The sequence below is a fragment of the Simochromis diagramma genome, unplaced genomic scaffold (assembly GCF_900408965.1).
Source record: "Simochromis diagramma unplaced genomic scaffold, fSimDia1.1 OVJJ01000680.1, whole genome shotgun sequence".
In the NCBI taxonomy this organism is placed as follows: domain Eukaryota; kingdom Metazoa; phylum Chordata; class Actinopteri; order Cichliformes; family Cichlidae; genus Simochromis; species Simochromis diagramma.
In genome coordinates, this window is record NW_024387470.1 from 1,780,193 (window position 1) to 1,805,310 (window position 25,118).

At 38.8% G+C, this 25,118-nt stretch overlaps 3 protein-coding genes across 6 annotated transcripts in view; 2 read left to right on the plus strand and 1 right to left on the minus strand.

The window, feature by feature from the left end:
- The window catches only part of LOC120723457 (potassium voltage-gated channel subfamily H member 7-like), a 73,591-nt gene extending 66,682 nt beyond the window's left edge, over positions 1 to 6,909 (plus strand). For all 3 annotated transcript variants that reach the window (XM_040014878.1, XM_040014881.1, XM_040014880.1), the window contains 2 exons: positions 1,574 to 1,751; positions 3,238 to 6,909. In XM_040014878.1, the coding sequence (XP_039870812.1) occupies positions 1,574 to 1,751; positions 3,238 to 3,513 (454 nt within the window). In that variant the 3' untranslated portion in view covers positions 3,514 to 6,909. The remainder of the gene's footprint in view (positions 1 to 1,573; positions 1,752 to 3,237) is intronic.
- A 1,477-nt stretch (positions 6,910 to 8,386) lies between these two features.
- On the minus strand, positions 8,387 to 23,590 carry gca (grancalcin). Of its 2 annotated transcripts, XM_040014886.1 has the most exons (9): positions 23,582 to 23,590; positions 22,041 to 22,045; positions 17,823 to 18,032; positions 15,355 to 15,424; positions 12,728 to 12,771; positions 12,400 to 12,547; positions 11,536 to 11,649; positions 11,271 to 11,329; positions 8,387 to 9,057 (listed from the first exon to the last, which is right to left on the minus strand). In XM_040014886.1, the coding sequence occupies exons 3-9, from the start codon at positions 18,018 to 18,020 to the stop codon at positions 9,031 to 9,033; spliced, it is 660 nt and encodes a 219-aa protein (XP_039870820.1). In that variant the 5' UTR covers positions 18,021 to 18,032; positions 22,041 to 22,045; positions 23,582 to 23,590; the 3' UTR covers positions 8,387 to 9,030. The 2 variants fall into 2 exon arrangements, with proteins under 2 accessions (XP_039870820.1, XP_039870819.1); XM_040014885.1 differs by lacking the exons at positions 22,041 to 22,045; positions 23,582 to 23,590 and adding an exon at positions 18,575 to 18,734.
- dpp4 (dipeptidyl-peptidase 4) overlaps positions 19,320 to 25,118 on the plus strand; it is a 28,420-nt gene continuing 22,621 nt past the window's right edge. The window contains exon 1 of the mRNA XM_040014883.1: positions 19,320 to 19,544. Coding sequence (XP_039870817.1) covers positions 19,539 to 19,544 — 6 coding nt within the window. The 5' untranslated portion in view covers positions 19,320 to 19,538. The remainder of the gene's footprint in view (positions 19,545 to 25,118) is intronic.

Sequence of the window (25,118 nt, forward strand, 5' to 3'; positions counted from 1 at the left end):
CTTATTTATTGCTGGTGAAATCTTTAATGCATCAATACATGCACACACTACATGTGTTCGGTCACACCTTTGAGAATTCCTCATCTTCCCGAAGGCTCTGCATTTGAGCAGGATCATACTACCGGGAAACTCTTGATTGTCTTTACTATATGAAGGAAGCTTTAAAGCTCCCTCTAGTGTTCCATCCATGGTACTGCACTATACTGTGGTATGCTTTTTCTGTCTGCATATTCATTGTATAACAGTCCACACACTGCATAACTTACACTCTGCAAAACAGTTGAAATTTACACAAATACATTTTTTAAAATCCTGGTAGTAAACTGCACTACTGATACACTGATACTATTACTGCAGACGTTGGGGATTTAGTAAGAGTACTTTAGTTCTCTATCATATCAAGACTATCTCTCCACTCCGTTACATATTCCATATGTATGGGGTATAACCCCCACATATGGAATATGTAACAGAGTGGAGAGATAGTCTCTCGCTCAGAGAACAAGGTGACAATGTAACCGTATGTTGTGTAGTAATGATTACCTTTAATGGTCTTCCTTGCTGTCACAGCAACAGCGAGTAGCCATTACCAGAAGACTTCTCTTAGAAATAACAGCTGTTCATTTGTTCGGATCTCATTTAATTAAAGTTTTTGACTGGTGTACTGAGAACTATCAAGCAAGAACTCATCACCTGTTTGTCATCAGTATGGAAATCAGTCTTGATTGAGAGTTCTATAGAACCATTTGATTCATGTTACAGCAGCTTATGAGTGAATGAACATGATGCAATAAAAGTACTTTTAGAAGTACGTCTGTGAAGGTTCTCAGTCATCCAGGTCATCGTAGTCTAAGGAGCTTGGAAAGAAGATTTAAACCCAGTGGGGGATACTCCCACTGGGTTTAAATCTGGGACTCTCCACCATTTGACCCTTAGAACTGAAGAAGCTTCTCGGATGAGAGGTGAAACGTCTTCAAGCAACTTAAAGAAGTCCAGACGCTTTTAGAAGTACATTTTTCCAAACATTTACTTACATTTATTTAAATTTACTTAGGTAGAGTTAGGGGTTACCACTTTCTATAGAGTCTTGCTAATTACCTATTAATTTTATTCAGGTGTGTTGCAGCAGGGACACATTCAAAAGTTTCAGGACTCTGGCCCTCGAGGACTGGAGTTTGACACCCCTGATGTCGAGCATCAAAAATGGGGGAACTCCAGGCCTCAAGAGCTGGTGTCCCCACAGGTTTTAGATATCACCCTGGATCAACACAACTGAATGAAGCGATTAGTTCATTATCAGGCCTCTGGAGAACTTCAAGACATGTTGAGGAGGTAATTTCGCCATTTAAATTAGCTGGGTTGGATCAAGGACACATCTAAAACCCTGCAGGACACTGGCCCTTGAGGCCTGGAGTTCCCCACCCCTGATGTAAACAATCAACTATCAAGGCTCATTGTTACTTTGTTGAAGTGAACTTTTGTTCTGCTAATATATTTCCTTCAGATGTGTTTTCTCTAATGAAACACAAAGATCTACAGCATCCAAAATTATTTCATGTTTTGTGGCCATCAGACTTGAGTCCCAGATGACTGGAGACATCCAGGCTATCCTGCAGCTCCTTCAGAGGCAAACAGCAGCCGGTCCTCCAGCTTATAGCACCGTCACCTCCAGCCCAGAGTACCAGAGGCCAGCCGTCAGGATCCAGCTGGTGTCTGCCATCGATGTGAGCCCTGCTCCAGCCCAGCCGCAGGTACAGCAGAAGCTTAATGAGTGGAACCGCTGATTTTTCCCTAACACTGCCATGGTTTTCAGCTGGTGGTCACACTGTTTTACAATAGCTTTGGCTCCGTTTTTGTGGTAAATTTCAAATCTGTATAATCTTAAGATTCTTGTTGATGAATTCCAATCATAGTTTTTGTGTTGTTTGGGGTTTTTTTTGTAATTATTATATAATTAAATAACAGTTACCAAAAGTCAAACCAAATAGCAACTACCTTACCAAAAAGAGCTTAAAGGGGTCATTTCCTCTACATTTACTTAATGTTTACTTGAAGCAAAGATTACACAGTACAAAACCTGCTGTTCATGTTACGGTCCCTCCATCACAGGTCAGCAGGGAAAACATCAGTTAGGAGTTATTTTGGAGCATAGTAGAGCAAACTGGTTAGCTGTGATGGAGCTCTGCGTTACACAAATCAGAGAACACCAGTGGATTTTGCCCGTCATCACTCAGCGTGCTGCTGTTGTAAAGTTGGAGCAGCTTGCCATGGTGTTTGCCCTTCAAAATAATATTAAATATTGATCTTTTATTCCATTAAATCCAGTTTGATTTATTTGTGGCAGCAGTTCACAGTTCACGGTCCTTTTACATTTGAAGGTAAATAGCCTGAAATGTTATAAGATTTATTAATAATACTATCCTTATGAACCAGCAATCTCCTGTGACGAGCATCAGAAGCGTTTGTTTTCAAAAGGCCACATTGACTTTTTTGCACTATTGCACTTTCTTGTTTAAATCGAGCAGGATGGACTCATTTCAGTCATTCGCCATGAGATCTACTAACTGTTTTTTGTTTTTGTTTTGTTTTGTTTGTTTTTTAGTTTTTAGTTTTAGGACATCAGGAGCCTGATTAGGAAGCTCCATGTGCCAGTTCTGAACCTCAAGCCATATTTTGCCCTTGTGTGAGCAAAGCACTGGTGATGGTGGGGAGGAAGAATTCCTTTTTCTTTTTTTTTTAAACAGGATAAACCTCCCAGGAGGACCAGGTTCAGGAGAGGGCAGCCATCAGGTGACGTAAAAAACAAGAGAGAGAAAACAGGAGCAGAAAGACAACAAACAGAACGAATCACAGAGAGTAGAAAAAGTTAATGGCATGCAGTAGTGGCATATAAATAAAGAGGCTACTGGACAGCAAATAAAATTTTTCATCTCCTGTTATTATAGGTTTTGTATTATAGGTGGATATTTATGAAAGCAGTGTTGAAATAGTGCGGGAGAGCACCTATATGGAAGGACAAAATTCACAGTAAAATTTAAATTTAATTTAATTTGTATTATTTATTATTTATTAAAACTAATAAGAAAGTAAGTGAGATAAAGCCTTGGAAAGAACTACCAAAAACCACTCCTACGTTGACCGGCTGTCAGGGGTTTACATCATGTGATAGAAAGTCGCTTGCTGTGTGTAGTCTTTCTTTAATTTCTGTGGATTTCCACTGTACTGTTCCATCCCCAGAGCCCCGGCTCAGAGAGAGCCCTGAACACATCCAAAGAAACCTCCCCAGTCCTTCTCCATGCAGAGACTCATCCCAATGGGGACTTAGCTGGACTGCTTGAGAATAACACCAACACTGAGCAGAGAGACATCCTAGACTCAGCAGAGCAGCAGCACCACCAACATCCACTGAATTTCCCATCAAGCCGGCAAGCCTCTCTACCAGATGTCCCCAGCAGCTCAGGAATGTTGGGACTCCACAGGCCAGTCTCCGACCCGGGGCTTCCAGGGAAGTAGCCCCCACCCCCCACTCCAAACCCTTCGACAATGACTGAAGGTTATTTCTAAAGCTTGACTCAGGGTTTAAGAAAGAGACTAAATATGCAAAGGTTAAAAGAAACTGTAGACTTTCTTCCATTCCTTTTGAGAAAACCCCCTAGCTCCCTCCTCCGTCCCTGCCCTGTGCTCCAATTTAGATGTATAAAATCCATTTATACAGAGGTATTTATACACTATATTACTTCCACGTGTAAAGTCATCATCTACCATGTACATAGTTGAAATAGAACACTGCCAGCAACTCAAGGCACCTAATGTGCTCTTCCGAAAAGATATGCATGATTATTTTTTTTTCTCATGTTGTCTTCTGTTGCATGTTCCTCACACACAGTGCAAACCACCATTCATTCAGGGGTGGCCTCAGCACGCTCACAGACTGCACACAGACTGTAGCTTTCCACTCTCATTTTCCACCACTCTTCCCTCCTCACAGGGAACAAAGCTACTTGAAACTCTTTCCGAGGCATTTCTAAACTTAGCACAAAAAGTAGGGAAATTTGTGTTTGGTCAATTATTTCTTTGTTGTAATAATCCTTCTTGCTAATAAATGTTATACTGTTGGAACGCTTGTTTATTTCCCTTTAAATAGTGCCACATTTGTAAGGAAAATGCATTTGTGGGTTGAGCCGCAGTGTTGAGTTAGTGGGTTGAAACTAAGGAAACCAGCTTATCTATTGACTTGTTTGGTGTTGTTTATTGAATTAAATGACTGAAGTGCGAAGAAACAAGAAATATTGACAATTTGTTCATTATAAAAAAGGGGCCTCGCCTTCCACCTCCTCCTCATCCTAGTCACCAGCTTGGTAGCACAGTGCTGTGCGCTGGTGTCCCATTTTACAACCACCATTTGACCCAAGTCAGCCAAAGTGGTTGTGTTGGTCACAGAATAAGCGGTTTGGCAAGCAACCACATACTTAACTTTGCTGCTCAACCCACAAATGCATTTTCCTTACAAATGTGGCACCATTTAAGGGGAAATAAACAATCACTGATACAATTAGCCAAACACAAACTTCCTTACTTTTTGTGCTAAGTTTATATTTCACTCCACAGCTTTCAAGCTCCAAATAAATTGGTGCAGTCGCATATTGGCAAGGAGAGCTGTCTGTATGTTTAGCGTGCCTAATGTACACCACATTGCCATGACATATGAAAAACCAGTTATTCAGCCCCTATTACAGGATGTAATATTAGAGTGTGTAGAGGCTGCTCTGATGTCCCATAGCACAATGACAACTTTGTCAGTCTTTGAAAGCAATAATGATGTAACGATGAGGAGCCGCAGTGGATTTTCTGGTATGTTTCTAGAGTTAAATACATTCTGGAAATAATTATCTATGAGCTGAAGAACATAGCGTTTGTGCTGTGGATGAATTTACTTGTATAGCGCAAACCTGATGTAAAGCTTCACACATTTTAGCTCACTTTAATTATTAGAAACAAACAAAAATTAAGACCACAACATGAAGATGATTAACACTGTGAGGAAGTCAAAAACATGAAGGACATTTATGTCAAGGCTGTTTGGACAAGTTTTTTTTCTGCGATGGTTTACAGTGTGAAGCACAGCTCACTGTCTGGTTGTCCTATTCTATTTTGGTAGTGATCAACGAGACACTGACAAAAGTCAGCATGAATCTTTGATGGCTGTTTGTGACAGAAAGTTCACAAAATGTATTGTTTTTTCCAGTCTTTTCAGGATAATTCACCAACAATAATTCCTGTAGCTTATTAAGCTAGTCATTTATAAAAAAAAACACACACACACACACACACACAAATCCAACTTTTATCAGTAGCCAAATATATAAACCATGAATATGCATGAAAAAGCTGGACAAAGGATGAGTCAAACACACTTCAGAACATGCGTACACGTGTTTTTCTCAGAGTAAGTCAAGCTTGACTTGCTGACATGGAGATCAGTAATAATGTGATGGAAATAAAACAAAAGAAAAGTGTCCCGGAGCTTAAATTTCCTATTATTTAATTATTATCACACTGTAGAAAACAGTGGGTGGAGATTGTGGTGTGACCAAAATTACTGCAACCTTGGGATCTTATTGCCTCTGAAATAGTTGTTTCGAAGATAGGACCAGGTCTGTGAACACTACTGCAGTTATCTGTGAGGAATTAGTCAAAACTGCTAATCTGTTGCACAGAAAGTAAATAGAAATTCACATTAGCTATGTAGATTCAGAGTCCAGCCAGAACCTTATGTTTTTAAAACAGAAATTCCTCCATAAATTGTTTTTGCAATATAGCAGAATAACTGCAAAATGACAGGCTCTGATACAGGAATATAATCAGTATACAACTAGCAGCAACCAGTTGAGTCGAGTGGGCTGTTGCAGAGACTCATCACAGGAGAGTTGCTCATATTGACACGTTGCCTCATTGCAACATGTTTGTAGTCTGACTTTATTCCTAACTTAGCAATTATATTCAAACCTTTGCCAATTTGTGTGAGAGGATCAGTCCACATTTCCTGTTTGGAGATGGGTCGCTGCCCTATTTGAAGCTTGAAGGTGCTTCACGATTCAGTGCAATCACAGGGCAACCAAGGTTGTTGCCCTATTTACACTCTAGCGTGACTGAGCCACACTAAATCTGGTAAATGCTTTTGATGTGGGAGCTATAAATAACAATAATAGTGTGTAGTGGTTATACATAAGGATGGGGCTTATTGGAGGATCTTATTGATGCCTTGGTATTCTTTTTTTTTTTTTTTTTTTTTTAACCCTTGCACCTGCTGCCCTTTGCTTTACACATACAGAGCTCTAGCTTCTGCTGATCTGTTTCTGATTGTAGAACTGAGACCAACAGAACACAGTTCCCACGAGTGTTTCACACAAGATCCAGAGTTTTTGTATACAAAAGATCAGTGACAGGATTGGCTAAATCCATTCATGGTTTAAGAAGGTAATTTTCCTAATACACATGCCCGGTTCATACAAGAAGAAAAGAATATGTGAGAATATGTGTACACATTTCAGTTTTTGTTCACACATACATGATTTCTTATGAATTATCTGTATCTGGATACATCAGATAAAGTGGACTTTGCGTTTACACCTATTCAAATTCATCTTAACTTGGTATTATTCTTTCAAACGAAGAGCTCCATTTGTCATTCTGTCACAGAAAATGAATGTTTTAGAAATAATTAAAACTCCTAAACTGATTTCCTTGACATAAAAGTCCTTCAAGTGTTTGAGAATGAGACTGCTTGACAGGAACCAGCGTCCCAAATTCTCTTGAAAGCTGGAAGGAACTGCTGGAGGCTAGTTTCATTCAGTTGCATGCGTTACGTCTTCCATTATACTCCTAAAATAACATTGCCTATGTGAACGTTAACAAAGCATGATGATTAAACAATCATCTTAAACAAGGTTTATTTCATGTATTTTATGCTGAGGACAGAGCTCAGCCTCCAAACGGCCTTAGCTTTATTCGCCTGCTCTAGCCTTTACAAACATCAGTCCGACACACCAAAAATCTGCTTATCCACAAATGTAAATGTACCAAACCATTTTAGATTAGACTGCATTATGAGAATTAGTCCTTTTAGTTTTCTAACTACATAAAGTCCAGCACAAGCTCGTGTATTGCATGGAGACTGCACTTGAAACAATTATAAAAAGGTCTGCGTGACACGTATTGATCTGTAATTACAGCACACGACTCATCCGCAGAGACTTGGAAATAACAGTTACATCTATTTTTCTAAAACAAAGTATTAATTTGCCATTATTTTTCTATGTACCTTGTTTGTTTCCAAAAGCCCTGCTCTCGGTTGGAATGCTGTGGACTACTGCTGGGACGATGATGATGATTAAAGTCATGCGTAGCCTCTCAATGTAGCAAGCAGAGATGGGCAACACTGAAGGCGATGTGTTGCACAGAGTTTGTCTTGATTTTTTGCACATTGATTTGATGATTTTTTTCCCCCCACAGTTTTTACTTGGACCTTTCTCTCTGATCATTTGGTATGTTGAAACAAGCAAGTTCAAACCCAGAACTTCGCTGTTCTCTGAAGAGAGCCTGGCTTGCATTTGATCCTTTGACTCCAAACCACTCAATAATACATGTAGACGTGATCAAAAACTTGGTGAGATATGAGAGAAATGATGAAATCAGATTTATCCTTCCAGAAGAACCAAGTGGTGAGATAATACACAATTAACATGGGTGAGATTAAAGATCTTTACAGGACGATACAAATGTTTCCTGCTTTTTTTGGATAAGCTTTCTTTCTCAAGCACATGTGTAGAACAAAACTTGACATGTCCAACACCTGAAGAGGCATCTAATGAACTTTCTTGGGATTTGCAGACTTTTGCACAGAGATTAGAAAACTTGCTGTACTCGATATGTCACTTTTTAAATCTAGTGCTGTTCACAATTGTTTTTATGCATTTTTTTAAATGTTTGCCACTGTATTTTATACAATGCAACACTTAACAGCTAATTTGAATGTTTCTGTTAACTATATTTAAAGAAATAAAGTGTATTGTGTAAATAGACTTGGGGGGCGGGGATTCGCAGTTGTATAAATAAATAAACAGAATGCTTGCTGATTAAAAGTCGTTATTCTGATTTTCCAAAAATGCTGTCAATGGACGAAGGGGAAAAGCTGAAACATTCCCAGCTGGAAAATCTCAAACACATGAACATTTTTGAACAGACTGCAGATCTCACTCTACTTTTCCAACACATAGTCATCACTGACTGCTTGGTAAATTTAATTTATATGCATCTGGTTTTGTAAATTGTATAAAACAGAGGTATACATCAGATTGGGGAAATGAGAAAACAGCAGCTGACAAAATCCATTACTGTTAAACATTTAATATAAAAAGCAAATGAACATGTTCTTTGTAACAACAATCAATCGTGACTCGTGATGCACTTCCTGTAAGTCCAACAAAAGGTGTTTGGAGCGTACATTCAGAAAGTCTAATGGCACATCAGAGCATCTTTTTAACAGCGACACGTTGTTAGCATATCTTACAATTTCTGTTAAAACAGGTGTTTGGTTATTGAATAAAATCTCTTGGAAATCATCCTAAATAAAAAATGTATTTTTGAAGTCCAAATCCAAAAAGGTGTTTATGATGAAGCCCTTTAAAGCCACTACATGCAGATTTTATGAGATTACATTTTTTTTAATAAACTTAAAGATTATAATATTTGTGCCCTTATTTTGAAAGACAAACATTTCTATTACAGGCTTTAAAATATTGCCCTTCCATGCTGATTTATAATATGTGTGTACATCTTCAGCACATCCCTGTGTAAAATACACAATTAATGCATTATAGTAAGCATTACAAGCAGTGGGTGAATTTTCTGTTGCTGCACAGTCTTAGTATACTGGCCTTCCCTTGCATTCCCGTGAGACAATAATCCAGAATTAGGTTCTGATTGGCACACAAACAGCTTGCCCTCGTGGTTTGGGACAGACGACAGCACTTAGATGGCCATTGTGCACAGGATAAACTGTCAACAAGAGGGGGAAGAGTGGTAAATGTGGTCATCCACAACAACTCAACAGGAAATGCTTTTTTAAAGCTACAGCAAGATGCTAGCAAACCCCCAACTGCTGCAGGATCCCACAGCTTGCAAACACGTCCTGGGCCCTCTGCACAGCGTGCTTTTGTTTGTCATGCTGAGAACATTTCACACCGTGGGTGTACAGGTGTGCAAGGACAAAACCTCTATGATAGTTTCTCGGAGCCCTGTCAGTGCAACGGAAAAGCTCCAGAACGATAAAGGGTATAGGTGAGGAGGGGACTATCACTGTAGTTCTTAAGTTTTCTACACATTGCTTGAAAGAAGTGCATATGAAAAAGCAAGTCAGATATAGTGAGATCAGGTTTAAATTAGGGCTGCTCAATTAATCGAATTTTAATCACGATTACGATCTGGGCTTTCAACGATCATTAAAAATGACTGAGCCGATTATTAGCCCCTCCCTCGTGCTTTACTCTCGCGCTGCTCCGTGTGGCAAATCAAGCGCACCTCTCTGCATTTCCAACACCTGTCACAACAATTAAGAGGACCCAAGGGAAGCTCGGAAAGCTAAGCAGAAGTTATTTGGGGAGGAGAGTGACTGCCGTTGGTTGAAAAGAGAGGTAAAAAAAAAAAAACTTCAGTGGTGTGGAAACATTATGGGTTCTACTTGACGTGGATCAAGTAGACATAGTGTGTAAACTTTGCTACGGTGTCATAGCTGCGCCACAGAGCAACACTGCAAAGTTCACTAAACGTAGATGTTTACATTTTTCATTTATTTCTTATATTGCAAACATTTGCACTGTTATCAGTATTTGCACACTATTTTATATTATTTTTTAAAGTCATTATTCAATACATTGTTATTGTTAACCCTTTAAATCCCTGTAGAACCGGAACAGCGTAAGCTAGCGCAATAATTTGTTTTGCATATGAAACCGGAGGAGTTGTACTTACATCTTATGCCATCAGCTTCCTTCCACATAAAGCTTTGCAAAAATTGCATAAAAAGCGCTTGCAGGAACAAAAACATAATATTCCAGAAACACGCTTTGCCAATCCGATCAGCTGTTCGTAACACTTCCCACAATGAAAAAGATGTCAACGCGAACTATCGCATTTCCGCCATTTCCTGTCCGAAACCGGAAGTGACGTCATTTTCACGGAAAATGTAGTTTTTTTGCTTGTAGGCCTTTAAAGCCTATACTGGTGTTTTTATAAGTCATGTTTGACTCTATACTTTTCTGAATAGTTTCTGGAATGCTTAGAACTCGAATTGCACAGCTGGAAATAGTTTATTTTGATGCACATGCTGTTTTCTTTGCAAATTTGCATCATAGGATTGTTTTTTGTTTTTCCTGCAGTATATAAAAATTGCTGTATCTCCAAAATAAAACTATGAAGACACTCAAAATAAATTTACTGTGGTGGGAAACTATTTTTTGCAACTTTTTTGTATTTAAAATTTTGAGGGATAAGCCTCTTAAATTTCCCCAAGTAGAAATATATGTAAAAACAAAAACGATTTTCAATTCTTTTGTAGTTTATTGCACTTTTTTGTAATTAATGTAATTACTATGGACTTAATGCATACATATTATTAAAATATGGGCTATAACAGTTGTATTGATGTATAGCAACTTGAAATGCTCCCAAAAATGGCACTACAGCATGTAAAAAAAATAAATAAATAAATAAATAAAAATAAATAAATAAAAAAAATAATATAATCTCTGGCGGACTTGGTTCTATGGTAGGTCTTAAAGGGTTAAATTAATATCGTCAAATAATCGAGATCTCATTTTCAGTGAAAATAATCGTGATTATCATTTTTGCCATAATCGAGCAGCCCTAGTTTAAATGGATCTTTAACCTTGTAACTTTCTACTGTTAAGTTTACGTTGTGTTGATGTAAGAATAGTGCACCAAACTCACAACCGATGAAAAATGTCTATAATGCTGGCCAAATCCTGCCTATTCATGTCTGCAAAGAGCTTAACTTGGACTGTGATATGGCCATGACTGGTGATTAGGACAGGAAAATAAATAAATAAAATAAAATAGAGTAAGACTGGAGAAATCTTTTTTTTCCTGCATGGGTAACACAGGTGTTTGGAACACCACAAACACAGCAACCTGGTGATCTGAGCAGATTCGGGCAGAGCTAAATTGGAACACCGGACATAAAAAATACTTACATCATCATATTGGAAGGTGACAGATCCCTGCTGCATGACATCTCTCTGCCTGAAGTTGTCTGTAACAGGCAGAGTAAGATCAGGGTCATGATTTCAATAAAACTAATTTCTTGCTGCTTCGTGACTCAGACGTAAGGATGGAGCAAAGTAGAACATTGCAGCACACTACAGCGAACAGCAGGGGAATACAGGTGAAATGAAAGCCATGTCTGCGTTCGCAATGGCTGATCACTGAACATGTCAGACCTCGTCTGTCTTCTCATACCTGTGAGAGCTCGGAGTTTCACACAGCAGGCCACATAGTCATCGAAGAAGACCCTGCCCCCTTTGTTGTATCGCTTGAGAATAGCATTCAGGGCCTGTGGACTGATGCGGTAGCCTTAAAAAAAAAAAAAAAAAAAAAAAAGAGGGGGGGGGGGGGGGGGGGGGGGGACGACAATATCAGGCTCATCATTCCCGTCAATCTGCTGGTCAAAAGTTGTGTCACTGTGAAATCATTTACTAGATTTGAAATCAAAAGAACGCTCCTATGACCAAAATAAAGTTCAATATTTTATTCTTTCATCATAGTGGAAGCAAGTGCTTCACTGCTGGCTTTTGCAAGAAAGCTGCAAAGCACTTCATAGACAGGTAGATAGATAGATATAGATAAATAGATTTTTTTATAATAATTGAAAGATTTAATAATGATGAAAACCATTATCACCAGCATTTCGTAGTACTGTGACTCAAGATTAAGGCCTGCTGTTATGGAATCGTCTGTTTATAGCATTATTCTGTGGCTTTATAAGTCATATTGAATGTACTTTATTCTATACAGTTTAAAAGCTTTATCCGCTTTACATTCATAAATATGGCCAATTTAGAAATGCAAATTAACCTTACATGCCTGTCTTTGCACTGCCCAAGGAAGTCGGAGTACCCAGATAAACCTACACTGGCACAGGGAGAACATGCAGACTCCAAGCAGAGAAGCCTGAAGGCTGGAGCCCAGAACCTTCTCACTGTGAGGGCCAAGTGGTAACTCCAGTAAAAACCAGTCACATATTATTAGGTCTAATTAAGTGTCACTAAATTAAAGATGATATTAGCCATTAAGTATCTGATGCTGAAATGTTAGGACTCTCACCCATGGCGTTGATAGCCTGAGTCATCTCGTGAGGTTCTACAGTTCCACTTCGATCCCGGTCAAACATCACGAAGTTCTGCTTCCAGCCGTTGAGAGCTGAAAACAGCTCCTTAAACTCATTGAAACCCATCTTGCCTGTCAAGTCTCTCTGGTGACAGGTTGGTTAAGATTTAAGCGCAGATATGAGGACAGTAATTGCTATAACAAAGCAAAGGTTGAGTCACGCCTGCTATATACCTGAGGAATTTCACCTGAAAAGTTTGATTAGGATATGACGAGCAGCATATTGCAGCTACTTAGACCAAAGATACTGTACAAAAAAGGATACATCTAGCATTGCAATCATGATCCTGCATGTGTCCAGGCTGAAGGCTGTAAAGATAATACACATGTTAGAAATTACTTGAGGCAACATTTTTATTTTCATTTTAAAGATAACACAAAAGTACTGCCTGGTGGTTGAAAGCAACTTTCAGAGCTAATACCATACTCAAAGCATCCCAAGATAAGGTCTGGATTTAGGAAGCTCCTAAAAGAAGTTCCATGTGACTCCAAATCGTATGACTCCTACAAGGTTTCTCAATAAAGCTCTAAACTAGTATTTGCTCTTGTGAAAAAGCTGGTGGTGATAGGGCTGCTCGATTATGGCAAAAATGATAATCACGATTATTTTCACTGAAATTGAGATCTCGATTATTTGACGATATTTATTTAACCCTTTAAGACCTACCATAGAACCAAGTCTACCAGAGCTTATATTATTTTTTTACATGTTGTAGTGCCATTTGTGGGAGCATTTCAAGTTGCTATACTGTTATAGCCCATATTTTAATAATATGTATGCATTAAGTCCATAGTAACTACATTAATTGCAAAAAAAAGTGCAATAAACTACAAAAAAACTGAAAATCGTTTTTGTTTGTTTTTTTACATACATTTCTACTTGGAGAAATTTAAGAGGTTTGCAAAGAAAACAGCAGGTGCATCAAAATAAACTATTTCCAGCAGTGCAATTCGAGTTCTAAGCATCCCAGAAACTATTCAGAAAAGTCAAACATGACTTATAAAAACACCAGTATAGGCTTTTAAGGCCTACAAGTAAAAAACGTCATTTTCCGCGAAAATTATGTCACTTCCGGTTTCGGACAGGAAATGGCAGAAATGCGATAGTTCGCGCTGATGTCTGTTTCAATGTGGGAAGTGTTACGAACAGCTGATCGGATCAGCAAAGCGTGTTTCTGGAATATTATGTTTTTGTTCCTGCAAGCGCTTTTTATGCAATTTTTGCAAAGCTTTATGTGGAAGGAAACCGTGACCTAGGACAAGCTGATGGCATAAGATGTAAGTACAACTCCTCTGGTTTCATATGCAAAAAAATTATTGCGCTAGCTTACGCGGTTCCGGTTCTACAGGGATTTAAAAATAGTTACACAAAACGGAGCGTGCTGCTCTGACCGGCTTTAAAGGGTTAACAATAACAACGTATTGAATAATGACTTTAAAAAATAATATAAAACAGTGTGCAAATACTGATAACAGTGCAAATATTTGCAATATAAGAAATAAATGAAAAATGTAAACATCTATGTTTAGTGAACTTTGCAGTGCAGCTATGACACGGTAGCAAAGTTTACACACTATGTGATCCACGTCTGACTCCGCGAACCCATAATGTTTCCACACCACTGAAGTTTTTTTTTTTTTTCATCTTTTCAACCAACGGCAGTCACTCTCCTCTCCAAATAACTTCTGCTTAGCTTTCCGAGCTTCCCTCGGGTCCTCTTAATTGTTGTGACGCCTGTTCGAAATGCAGAGAGGTGCGCTTGATTTGCCACACGGAGCAGCGCGAGAGTAAAGCACGAGGGAGGGGCTAATAATCGGCTCAGTCATTTTTAATGATCGTTAAAAGCCCAGATCGTAATCGTGATTAAAATTCGATTAATTGAGCAGCCCTAGGTGGTGATATAGATTACTTGTTAGCTCACAACAAAAACTGCTGCAGATAATTTACTTACTGACTCACTATTTTAAACCTGTTAACCAATCACTACAGATACAGTAGCTGTGTCCAAAATCACTCATCTGTCATTCACTACCTTCTTTATAATAGACAGTCAACCGTCCAGTGAGCAATAGACCAGTGGCTATGAAGATCAAATGCAACACGCCATACTCCAAAAATGGCAGAACTGTACAGCTTAAGCATCTTCTAAGTCAAATATTAGATCCAACAGAAGGTTTTCATAAACGTGACTTTTCTGTAAAAATTTATTTTTTATGACCAAACTTTCACATGCGCAGTTACATTCTTGCAACGTGTGTTAACCTCATCCTTCCTCTTAACTCTGGGGTGTTTCAATAATTGTTTGAACCTTTCACTTCTCTCTTCAAGCTCAGCACTGTGTGGAACTACATGTATAAACATGTGAGAGCTGCCCTAAGGGGGCGGGCCAGAGGACGGCTTTAGAAAGTTATTACTGTTGGTTAATCCAGCAGGTTTCATGATGTGAAGTAATCTCACGGAAAGTCGCTTACGTGTTTTTGTCCTTTTTGCTCATACTTATTGCTCACATGTGTCTGAATGTTTGCTTTTGTTGATTAATTTTATATGTCATCAACCTGCCAGGAAAGACCTGGCATATTAATTGCTAATTAATCTGTCCCTTTTAAAAACACATAAACATAGGTGCGTATTAATGAGATGCAGTGAACAGTCCACAAACAAGACTTCACAAAAAAAGTGTACATTTATAAAATCCAAGCTGTGACAGTGAAAATTCCTCAGTTTCTCAGTAAAAATTGCTCTCAATAACAAATATTTAAAGGGCCCACTTAGCTGGAACTTTTAGCTCAATATTGGAGATATAAACTGCCCTTCAAAATTAAAACAGAAATTGTGTAAAAGCATAATTCAAGCATCGACCTCTTTAGTTAAAGAGAAAGCAGTAAACTTACGACTGTAGCTGCCAGTAAAACCAGCTTGAGTCAGACATCTCTGGAGTTCCTCTGCATCAATCTCGCCGTCCTGTACAGAGCAGGAAGTCACATATTTTTCCACTTAAAATTGTAAGAAGTGGTGCGGATGGTTCTGCATTAGGAATTGGATGGTTTCCTAATGTGACAAAGCCAAGGCCTATTAATTACAACTGGTAATTTCTCTTTCCACCAGATTTATTTTAAAAAAGAATTTATTTGACCGTTTTAAAAAAAAAAAATTGGCAGTCCTCATTGGATTAACCAATACCTAAAAGAATAGGAAAGTGCATGAAACTCAGTGAAGACCTAAGAAGAATTGTTGATTTACAAAAGATGGAAAGGTCTCAGCTTTATCTTGGACCTTTCCATTTCTAAACAGATGCAGATTCCAATATACGTGATCCTGATCCTTCACCGTCCAGACCTGTGCCAAGGTCTGGACGACAAAACAAAGACTGCACTGTTAGGCCACAATGAAAAGAAATGTAAAGGTGAGACTTCAAACCTAACACTATCAACTGTCAAGCATGATGGTTGTACCATGATGCTCATTCTTTATGCTGTATACAGTGAGGAACATAAGTATTTGAACACTCTGCAATTTTGCAAGTTCTCCCTCTTAGAAATCATGGAGGGGTCTGAATTTTCACATTGTAGGTGCATTCCCCAGTGTGAGAGACAGCATTTTAAAAAAAAAAAAAAAAAAAAAAAAATCAGGAAATCACATTGTATGATTTTTAAAGAATTTATTTGTATTGCACTGGTGCACATAAGTATTTGAACACCTGAGAAAATCAGTGTTAATATTTGGTACAGAAGCCTTTATTTGCAAATACAGAGGTCAAATGTTTCCTGTAGTTCTTGACCAGGTTTGCACACACTGCAACAGGGATTTGGCCCACTCATCCACACAGACCTCCTCTAGATCTGTCAGAGCTACCTCCAAATTCTTCAACATCACCTCAAATCAACAGCTAAACAGTTGAAACTTGGACACAATTAGGTGTTTAAACAGGACAATCATCCCAAACACACAACAAAGTTGGCTCTGTAAGAGATAAAGCTGCCTAACATTGAGCTTCTGGAATGGCCTTCCCAAACACCCAAACTCAACACTATTGAAAAAACTATACATAAGACCCGAGCCTGTGTCAGGAAACCAACCAGTTTAAATGAATGCTACCAATAGCTTGATTATTTTGTGCATTTACTTCTATTTTGCATCCATAACGGATGGAAGGTTTATAGACCAGTACAAACTCTACTGGCACTCACTCTTTAAGCCTTGCAGCTTACATTAGCTTATAACAAACACTGACTGGGATACCAGAGAAAGACAGGGTGATACTAACAGATTTTGACTAGAATTGCTTGAAGGAGTGAATGAGGTGACATGTAAGAGTTGACTCTCCGAATTATTAACTATCTGTGACTTATTTCTTCAACCACTTATGCAGGGTGGCATGGTGATGTAGAGGTTTGCTCTGTCACTGCATAGCAAGACAGTTCAAACCATAACTGGGGTCTTTCTGTATAGTTTTCATGTTCTCTCTCTGCCTGTTTGGACACTTATTTAAACTTTAATAATTATCAAAACTTTACATTTGACCTCTGATATGCCTTAGCACCAAAAAGGTTGAAAATGGTATGTAGGCAGGTTAAGAGACTAATATTAGTCCTACATGATTCATTCTTGCAGAGGATCTTGTCTGTGTAGCAGAAAGTAAAGAAAGGAAGAAGATGTGACAGACGGTAGTGAAAGTGAAGATGAAAAAAAAAAAGTTCAATTAAAATAATCCACCGTTAACCTTGATACTTTAAATAAAACTCGTTTAACCATGAGATTTTGGTAGACTACAGTATGCGACAAATATGAAAAATATAATGACCACAGATCAACAGATATTAGAGAATGTTCGACCTGTCGGCCTCAGGCAGCTGTGTCAAGTCTCTGAAGATGAGAACCAGTAGGTTCAAAAACAGTTTCATCCCACAGGAAATAATACCCCAGAATAAAAACCACTAAACAAAAATAGTTTGAGTGCAATAACTGCAAACATCATTGTGCAAGTGCATGTACACTGCTGTTTTGTAATGTTTCTAATGCAGTTTTTTCTTGAAAACTAAACAACTTTCTGCTCTCGTCTCAGCAAGCCACAACCTCTCAGCTGAGTGCACATACTATCAAGTAAAACTTTGTGCTCACAACGTTTCGAACTGGAGGCCAGCAGCCAAGATTTTGTGCATTATCTATGCATTGATGACAGAGGGAACTCAAGTTAAGTCAGAGCTCCTTTACTGCTTCATCTGAGCTCCTGACACTTATGACATAGACAGAGCCTGTATCGTTTTTGACCAGAAATATGAAAATGAAATCAAAGCTGCTGGGAAAATGTGACTTTCTTAAAGACTATGACTGACATGTTTCTGCATGCATCCAAACTCACCTGGCCTGCTATGGCTGTAAAGTATCCCCACATTGGGTCATTTGCAGGTGGGGGTTGGGCACCAAATGTTCCTGGATAGCTTCCATACTGTCCATATCCTCCTTGAGGTGGCCCACCTCCCATCGGACCCCCCATGTTCCCAGGCATGGGACCTCTCATGGGCCCTCCTGGCATTCCTTGCGGTGGCATGCCTGGCATTTGGCCCCCATACTGAGACAGAAAATAGAGAGAAGATTAGTACCGGTATGTAAAACACTGATCAGAGTGCTGATTTGTTTCATACCACAAAACAATTATAACCTGTTGCCCTGTGTGCCCTACACAAAGTTCTGTCAATACGCTACATTTTCAAATACTCTGCAGTGCTTGTTTAAATACAGTGTACAGACATAAAGAAAGTCTTTAGCACCGATAATCGTACTTGCTGTAATTTCATAGGTTACTCTATGCCAAAACCTTTTTCATATACACAGCTGAGAGACTGAAGGCGAGCACTGAGAGATTTTTCATCCCGGAAGACATTTTTTCGGGGTATAAAAGTTCATTTACAATCAACAGAGGACGCCAATATAGCTCCAGAGTTACAGTAGGTAAAAAGTTACCACATTAATAATTACTACAGGAGTACAGGAACAAATGCAGCACCTCTACAGTCACAACTTAACGTAAAATATGCAAGAGCCTCCAGCAACAGCTAACCCTCCTGCTAGCTACTGTAGCTCGTTTAACAGTGTTTAGTACAGTTTACTCACTCCGCCGTATCCTGGATAAGCCATTTGGTGAAAAGGAAAGACCTCTGACAAGTTTAATACTTATATAATGTCAGTGTGATTTGATACGAGCTACACTGTAACAACGCTGTAACTTCCGAAGTCAGAAGAGCAGTGCATCACATCCGAGCTGCCGAGAGTTGTCGGAAGTGCCTTGACAGACAGTGCAACTAGCCAATGACAGAAGAGCACAGGGGATTTTTAAAAGGACCGCCAAAATGCTCTTAGCTTTGCTCTCCTGCAATGTTGTCATTCACCACTAGGTTGTGCTGTGGAAACCTTGGTTGTGCTCGTGTAATAAAGAAGCGCTACATACTATTTATTTTCATAATTTCAGGAATTTAAAGGTCTTTAAATAAAAACGAAACAAATAAAATTACAAGTAAGAAAAATGCACATTAAGATACGTTTAAATTAAGTTTAAAAATGTATTTATTTATTTATTTATTCTTAATTGTCTGCTGATCCAGCATAAATAACCTGCCAAATCATTTATGTATAGCTACCTACTGTCGCGATCCCTTTTTGAGTAAGGGAGGAGTCAAAAGTAGCTTTACCTAAAACACTATCATAAGAATATGTGTATCTAATCAAGACAGGAAGCTGAAAATATCAACAAATAGAAGATGAGAATTCACATCTGTAAAAGTGAGCAGCCTTCACGGCATTTCATTCTTCAGTAAAACTTCAGTAAAAGAAATTCAAATGAAAAGCAAAATATTTGAGGCTGCTAGAGAACTGTGAGAGCAAAGGACAGTACAAAAGACATTACTTCCTGTATGTTATGTCCATGGCTTAGTGTGGAGTGGTATCTTAACAGAACCAACATCTGGGGTGGGAGGTCCCACTCTATCATAACAGGGAAATACCAACACTCAGAGCCAAACACCGAAATCAGTGAGCGTCTGAGAGTGCTGTAGGTCATCGAGGACACACACTGGCTGCTATGAAGGTAATTATGCTGTGATAAAATCTAGATGCATGGATTTGAAAGAATAATGTCTCTCTGTCTACATACACACACACACACACACACACACACACACACACACACACACACACACACACACCTAGCATAAAAAGGGAATTTCTGTTTGGTCACTTATTTCTTTGTTGTAACAATGTTTCTTAGCAATAAATTTATTACTGTTGGAATTCCTGCCATACTTGTGAGGAAAATGCATTTGTGGGTTGTGCCCATACAGTCATTGGTTGTGCCCATGAAAAACTAGCCAATCCTCTCTGCAGTGTTTCCAGATTCTAACAATCAGGTGTCTGACTGTCAGAATCTGGAATCATGGAACCTTCTACAGTGATCAGGTTCTGTCTGCTCCAAGAATGCCACATCAGCTCAACAGCTCCAGACTATTTATCTCAATTTATCTTTAAAAAAAATACTGCTCCTCGCTGTCTTCAATCACAAGCTCAGAATCAAATGATAACTTTTTTGTTAAGTCTTTCTGTGGAAACTCTTATTGATACTGTTTTTTATTTTTATTTTTTGTTTCCTTTCATTATATTTTATTGGGTCTTAACTTGGTTTTATGCTATTATTAACTGTATTTTACTTTTCAGTTATGTTTTAGTGTGATTCTCCAAATATAGTTCAAATAAAGAAACATGGCAGTGGATAAAACCGTAATACTGGTGCTTCAAACTGCACAATCTATCCGTCATTTCATAATGTTATGTTGTGTTCAGTTATTCACGTGAATATAGTTGCTCAAGTTTTTTTGAACTATTTTACCAAAGTGACATTCTACAACAATTCACTGTAAAATTACATCACTTCCTTTGGTGCAATTGAACATGACAATATTGTGCCATTGGAGAGGCATTTCTGACTGACGTTTCTCCAGTTTTGCTTTTTGCCAGTGTCATTGTCACTATTGCCCAGTTAGGTTCAGAGGTAGTCCAGTATTTCCAGTACAGCACATCAATAACTGGTACTAGAAGGTTTGCTGCATCTCGCTGTACAGTCTTAAGAGTGTAAATAGGCTAAGGCAGGCATCAACTCAACACCCGGACCAGTATTTTGTCCTTTGTGTGAGGAAGAACAAGAGCAGCACTAGCAGAGCCCTACAAAATTACCTCCATTAGGCTACTTGTGCATGTTTCTGACTAAACTGTCAGAATGATACTCCATGAGGTTGGCATGAGGTCTTTCTGTCCTTTAGAGAGAGCTTATTGATGCTCTAAACCAGGGGTGTCCAATGGCAGCGTCCTTATGTGCTGACACCGGTGTTTTAGCTAGCAAAGCGGCGTGGCTGATATGGAGTGAAGCCACGTTAATAATAACGTGTACAACCACTGGAGATGTGAGCAGGACAGACGGAACAATTGATGGAAAAAGTGTGGACTTTATACGTTTAAAATTTTGTGTTGATAGGCCACGTAAAACCAGAGTTATGATAAAAACAAATATATGCAATGTTTGGTTTTCTTCCTGAATACTATTGTTGTTTATATTTACTGCGGAAGAAACGGTAAACTGCGTTTTATAAGGAAAGCCTCTCCCCCTGTGAGCAAAAACAAAACCAAACAAACCCACCCTTTCCTATTGGTCGAAAAATGTATCATGTCGACCAATCAAAACATGATATGGCAACATGGCATTTATTGTTTAGGGAGGGGGGAAGTTTTAGGAGTGACAGAGGTGTTTTGAGATGTGAGAGATTTGAGACATTTAGCGCAAATCTTGTGTAGTTAGTGTGTAGTGTAGTCAATAGTTTTGTTGTGTGTGTCTATCTGTCGAACAATGGACTACTGAATGTTACAGGTGTTACAGGAGTGATACATCTCCTGTTGTCAGGCCTGCAGGTATCAGGCTGTTGTTCTCCTTTATCTCATAGTGGACAGAAATTATTTTTTGGAGTGGCACAAATAATTTCTGTGGCATCAAATTTGATGCAGAACACCTGATTGTTCTGTAAATAGTTTTAAATGTTTATTTAAAAAACGCCTTGGCTGCATTTTTAGGTAAACAGCTGCAAAAAACTTTGTTTGCATAACTCGGTTACTTTTTTGAAGAAGTAACTATACAATTAAATTGCCCAACATTGGTCATTATACAGTGGGGCAAAAAAGTATTTAGTCAGCCACCGATTGTGCAAGTTCCCCCACCTAAAATGATGACAGAGGTCAGTAATTTGCACCAGAGGTACACTTCAACTGTGAGAGACAGAATGTGAAAAAAAAAAATCCATGAATCCACATGGTAGGATTTGTAAAGAATTTATTCGTAAATCAGGGTGGAAAATAAGTATTTGGTCAATAACAAAAATACAACTCAATACTCTGTAACATAACCTTTGTTGGCAATAACAGAGGTCAAACTTTTACTATAGGTCTTTACCAGGTTTGCACACACAGTAGCTGGTATTTTGGCCCAGTCCTCCATGCAAATCTTCTCGAGAGCAGTGATGTTTTGGGGCTGTCGCCGAGCAACACGGACTTTCAACTCCCGCCACAGATTTTCTATGGGGTTGAGGTCTGGAGACTGGCTAGGCCACTCCAGGACTTTCAAATGCTTCTTACGGAGCCACTCCTTTGTTGCCCGGGCGGTGTGTTTTGGATCATTGTCATGTTGGAAGACCCAGCCTCGTTTCATCTTCAAAGTTCTCACTGATGGAAGGAGGTTTTGGCTCAAAATCTCACGATACATGGCCCCATTCATTCTGTCCTTAACACGGATCAGTCGTCCTGTCCCCTTGGCAGAAAAACAGCCCCATAGCATGATGTTTCCACCCCCATGCTTCACAGTAGGTATGGTGTTCTTGGGATGCAACTCAGTATTCTTCTTCCTCCAAACACGACGAGTTGAGTTTATACCAAAAAGTTCTACTTTGGTTTCATCTGACCACATGACATTCTCCCAATCCTCTGCTGTATCATCCATGTGCTCTCTGGCAAACTTCAGACGGGCCTGGACATGCACTGGCTTCAGCAGCGGAACACGTCTGGCACTGCGGGATTTGATTCCCTGCCGTTGTAGTGTGTTACTGATGGTGACCTTTGTTACTTTGGTCCCAGCTCTCTGCAGGTCATTCACCAGGTCCCCCCGTGTGGTTCTGGGATCTTTGCTTACCGTTCTCATGATCATTTTGACCCCACGGGATGAGATCTTGCGTGGAGCCCCAGATCGAGGGAGATTATCAGTGGTCTTGTATGTCTTCCATTTTCTGATGATTGCTCCCACAGTTGATTTTTTCACACCAAGCTGCTTGCCTATTGTAGATTCACTCTTCCCAGTCTGGTGCAGGTCTACAATACTTTTCCTGGTGTCCTTCGAAAGCTCTTTGGTCTTGGCCATGGCGGAGTTTGGAGTCTGACTGTTTGAGGCTGTGGACAGGTGTCTTTTATACAGATGATGAGTTCAAACAGGTGCCATTCATACAGGTAACGAGTGGGGGACAGAAAAGCTTCTTACAGAAGACGTTACAGGTCTGTGAGAGCCAGAGATTTTCCTTGTTTGAGGTGACCAAATACTTGTTTTCCACCCTAATTTACGAATAAATTCTTTACAAATCCTACCATGTGGATTCATGGATTTTTTTTTCACATTCTGTCTCTCACAGTTGAAGTGTACCTCTGGTGCAAATTACTGACCTCTGTCATCATTTTAAGTGGGGGAACTTGCACAATCGGTGGCTGACTAAATACTTTTTTGCCCCACTGTATACTGTATTTTATTTTGCAGACAGAGTTACAGGACTCTCTCCCAGACCAAAGACTCATAATACAAGTCAGAGCTTTATTTTATATATATATATATATATATATATATATATATATATATATATATTTTTTTTTTTTTTTTTTTTTAAACTTCCAATAGTGTTAACATCCTACACAGGTCATGAACAAGATTTTTTTTTTCATTGTAAGTGGGCTAAAGCAGTTAATTAAAAGTAGTCTAACATAAATGCTGTAATTTGATTGTTTTAATAAACCATGTAACTTGGATGGATTCGATGCTGGCGTGACCACAGTGCACACGTCTGCTGTTGCTCACAGTGGTCCAAGGGACCGCTCAGGGAGTTTGTGTGTTCGCTCAGACACATGAAAAATTAGAGGGAACATTGCTCACATGTATGTTAAAGATTTTCATTTTGTATAGTTCACTCACCAAGATCCACTATTTGATTTATGCGATTTACCTTTCATTTATTTTTTGTTTGGTTCCATTTCTTTGAGCAGTGCATATATACTGTGCATATGTAATAGTAAATACAATTAGTTACAGGACTTACAGCAGTAAAACATTTATATGATCTATCAGTTTATCAGTATCCAGTCCTTTATCCACTTATAGTGTTTATAGCTTCAAACTGAAATACAAATTGGTATTGCAAAACAACATTAGTAATTGTAGTGTATAATCTGAAGTATATGCACATTCACCCAGTGTATATACTATATGTCTGTATATATATATATATATATATATATAATGTTCTTCCTCTACACCCCCCCAATTTTTGCACATGTCGAGGAGCGTGTCAGGCTACATTTCACTGTGTGTTATACTTGTATAACTATGCATGTGACAAATAAAGAACCTTGAACCTTGAATCTTGAATGTGAGTGGTTTTTAAATGAGCTGCTGCACTGCACTGACGTATCATTAAGTTGATACGTCAGTGCTGTGAGGATGTTTACAAAATGTTCACTGGCTTATTTCCAACAGCAGTGATTTCCTCACAGTTCCTCCAAACAACTCCCAAATTTCAAGGCTATTCAACCTGAAGCAAAAAATCTGTTTAAGTCAAGGCCCAGCTTCTCAATTTATCCCTGAGACGGCACACTTTTATTAGAAGGCTGGTTGCGGTCAAGCACAATCACCCTCCAAAGAAATGTCTCATGCCCTATATAACAAATTTTTATTTAACACAGTGCAGAGTTGAAAGAGAGTTGAAAAAATAATCTGACTCGGTGACAGTGTTTATCTTACATTAAAGACTTCCTGTTTTCTCTGTTTTTATTCACTTTTCTTTAAACTGAAAAATGGTTGTTATGTCAAGACATTGCAATATTTCCATGTATCAAAATCCTGCATTAGATTATAAATCCACCAGTACACAACTGTACATAGATTCAGATGACCAGCGGTTCAAACTTTGCTCTATATCTGTCATGTTTTCTTTCCTCACTCTCTGCCTTCATACGTCAAAGCTATATCTGTCCAATAAGACTAAATGCGTATAAAATGACACATATAAACGATTTTAGTCAGGCTGAGTGTCAGCTAAATGGAGGCATCTGTGAAGTAACACTCTTCAAACAAACCATGCTGCATTAGGGAAGACATCCACTGTCTATTTGTTTGCTGAGGATGTCCGGTATGAGGAAAATAAGTGCAGAATATGATGTCTATTCCTCATAAAGGCACAGCTTTATATTTGTTAAGCCTTTAATGGGCTCTTAGCATTTTCAGACTGGTCAGTGTCGTGTGCAAAGAGGAAGACTTGCACAGTCAGTGGAAATAATGTCTAAAAAAAACCCTAAACTTGTATTTCTGAGAGTC

Excerpts from the sequence above, each read along its gene's own strand:
- gca (XM_040014885.1), bottom strand. The coding sequence starts at position 18,598 with ATGGCTTATCCAGGATACGGCGGA. Across the intron at positions 18,033-18,574 it reads CTTATCCAGGATACGGCGGA|TATGGGGGCCAAATGCCAGG; the intron begins GTGAGTAAACTG and ends TTTCTGTCTCAG. Across the intron at positions 12,548-12,727 it reads TCATGATTGCAATGCTAGAT|AGAGACTTGACAGGCAAGAT; the intron begins GTATCCTTTTTT and ends ACCTGTCACCAG.